A 2500-nucleotide genomic window follows, 5' to 3' on the forward strand; every position below is an offset into this window, starting at 1 on the left:
CCTGACCAATAGATTGAAATGCTGATTTATCAATCTATCAAAAGGCCTTAATGATTAGTGTAGTTTCTTAAATTGGGAAGAAGCTGCCCCTGGACTATCGGCTTTTACTTCGTGTAGAACTTAGACACACATGACGTAACAAAAGCTTTCAGGATTTAGAATTCTGATTAGGTATTGTTATTGTTTTACGTCATGTGTGTCTTCTACACGAAGTAAAAGCCAGGCTATCTTGTACGAATCCATTTCCTTACCCTCTTAAGCCCTATTACAGTGTATTATCCAACTGTGTTAGTTATTGTACAGAAAACGCACAAAACGAGTACACATATTCCATCATAATATTGAGCGGGTTTGACTAGTTTAGATGCTGACGTTGCCCTTTAATCACTGACACATTCTCGGTTGTTTTCATTTGCTAAAAATTTAGTGCAAAAAAAGTTGGATCATGAATAGCTTATTATATGTTTTGGTGTGTAGTATCGCTGAGCATTTTTACTCCCTGTTTGTATTTTGACAAAATAAAGCACAATTAACTCATAAAATTGCTTAATGATACTACACACCAAAACATCTAATAAGATACAATTATACGCTAACATGGGTTATTGTCTTAATTATATTTAACGCATATATTTTGGCACTAATTAGGACAATCTGATTTTGCAAATCATTGACTTCATTCCTGTGTATGTTTGATGAAGTGGTAATATTTTGTGAGGAAAAGTTTGATGCTGGTCACTCTAAGTGGTGAAATATCATCCAGAGGGCCAGTGTACCTCTACATTGAAATTTTTTATTTGTTGTTTCCTTGCAGTTACATCGATCTTCCTTACTGTAGGAATGGCAAGCTACAACATGTACCAGTGAGTAGCATAATAGATGATGATTGTGCTCCTCTGAAGTCTGTAAAGTTTTGAAACTTGTTGGTCTGTACTGTTACTGCTGGGCTTCGCGTTTCCCAGCTGGGTTCCCTGCGCGGACATTTAGTTTCGGTCATGCGCATAGGTGGCCTTTAATGTAAAACCACGAGGGCCACCGAGTTTTTACCTGAATTCTAAGTTCACTAAGGTTAATCGATTTTCACAGTTTGTACGGCAGTTAAGTTGACTTTTATGAAGGCCCATCGGTGTAACTGGAATTGCGAGTTTGTCTCGCAGTGCCTCGTGCCGAAATAAACGTTGAAATTTACAGCTAGTTTACATTTGCATCTACAGTACAGCTCATTTTCGTATGGATTCAATACTAGTTACTATATGTACAGAATGTGAAAATTTTCTGACTGTCATGAGGAAATTAATAAGGTTGCTTAATTTAAAACTGAAGTCAGTAAAAGTGCTGTTCCAAATGACGCCAGAGCAACTATGTCCTCTGTAGTGCTTCACAGTACGTTATGAACCAATCACTTATTGTTATTTGAAAACAGTAGAGCACATTTCTTGCCAAGGTGAAAAGAGGTGGATTTGCAAAGGGCATCAGTATGCTCAACTCTTATAAATAGAGAATTTCATTGTGAAGTTTTGGGTTTAGTATGTGAAAATCAATAATTGGACACTGTTAGAACTGCAGGCAAATTCCTTGTCACTGTATGTACTCAGAGTCTTTAAGGGAGCAGGGTGTTAATTTTGTCGCCGCCATCATCATCATCATCATCATGACTATGCTTATTACTTGATATGTCCCTTACTTGTGAGGGTCTTGTTTATTTCTCTATGTCTTGAGAAAGTTGGAGGATTCTATCAATAATTTGTAGATAATTCAACTTATTTTACTATTGATCTTTTACACAGGGCCCGGATTTCCAAAACAGACCGTGGCTTGTCTTTCTATGAGGGCATGCTTCCAATGCTTTCGTTTGGTGTGATGGTTGGCCTGTTCTATATTTGGGCTCTTTTTTCTCCAGTTCAAATTCTCGAGCTCCAGCCACGCCTGTTTTTCACCGCTAATGGAATTGTATTCTCCAATGTTGCGGTAAGAGTATCACTTGGCACTTGTCCTCATTCAGTGTATGCATTGCAATAATTATTTCAAGTGTGGTGTTGACGGCCTTTTTAATGCATTGGCCAGTCTCCATTTTAAAACTATTGCAGTGTCATGTTAAAAGCAAGAAGGAGGGGGACTAAGGGCTTGTTCTTGACTTTTTGGACAGTGAGCCTAAGGCATGAATGGTAAAATGGTCATTTATTAACCACTGGGTGGCTAATTGGAGTTTTAGGTGTCTGTGACATTTGCATTGGCAGTGCTCGTAGCGTAGTGGGTATCGCTCACAGACTCCATTCCAGTGCACCGGGTTCAAGTCCAAACTCGTGTGTTCCAAAGTTCACTCAGCTTTCCATCCATTCGTGGTGGGTAAAATGAGTACCAGTATTGCTGGGGACAAGTTGTGTATGCAACAGGGTTGGAGTGGCGCCCAACCCTGCAGTGAGTCATGGTAGATGCTGTGAGTTACAACTGTAGAAGCTAAGAAAAAGGAGCCTTCAGGTGCCTTTGACTGCAGCCAGTT

At 39.3% G+C, this 2500-nt stretch overlaps 1 protein-coding gene across 1 annotated transcript in view; it reads left to right on the top strand.

The window, feature by feature from the left end:
- The window catches only part of LOC137976107 (ethanolaminephosphotransferase 1-like), an 18796-nt gene that overhangs the window by 11436 nt on the left and 4860 nt on the right, over positions 1 to 2500 (top strand). Inside the window, exons 6-7 of the mRNA XM_068823383.1 lie at positions 815 to 863; positions 1788 to 1968. Coding sequence (XP_068679484.1) covers positions 815 to 863; positions 1788 to 1968 — 230 coding nt within the window. The remainder of the gene's footprint in view (positions 1 to 814; positions 864 to 1787; positions 1969 to 2500) is intronic.

The sequence above is a fragment of the Montipora foliosa genome, chromosome 11 (assembly GCF_036669935.1).
Source record: "Montipora foliosa isolate CH-2021 chromosome 11, ASM3666993v2, whole genome shotgun sequence".
Lineage (NCBI taxonomy): Eukaryota > Metazoa > Cnidaria > Anthozoa > Scleractinia > Acroporidae > Montipora > Montipora foliosa.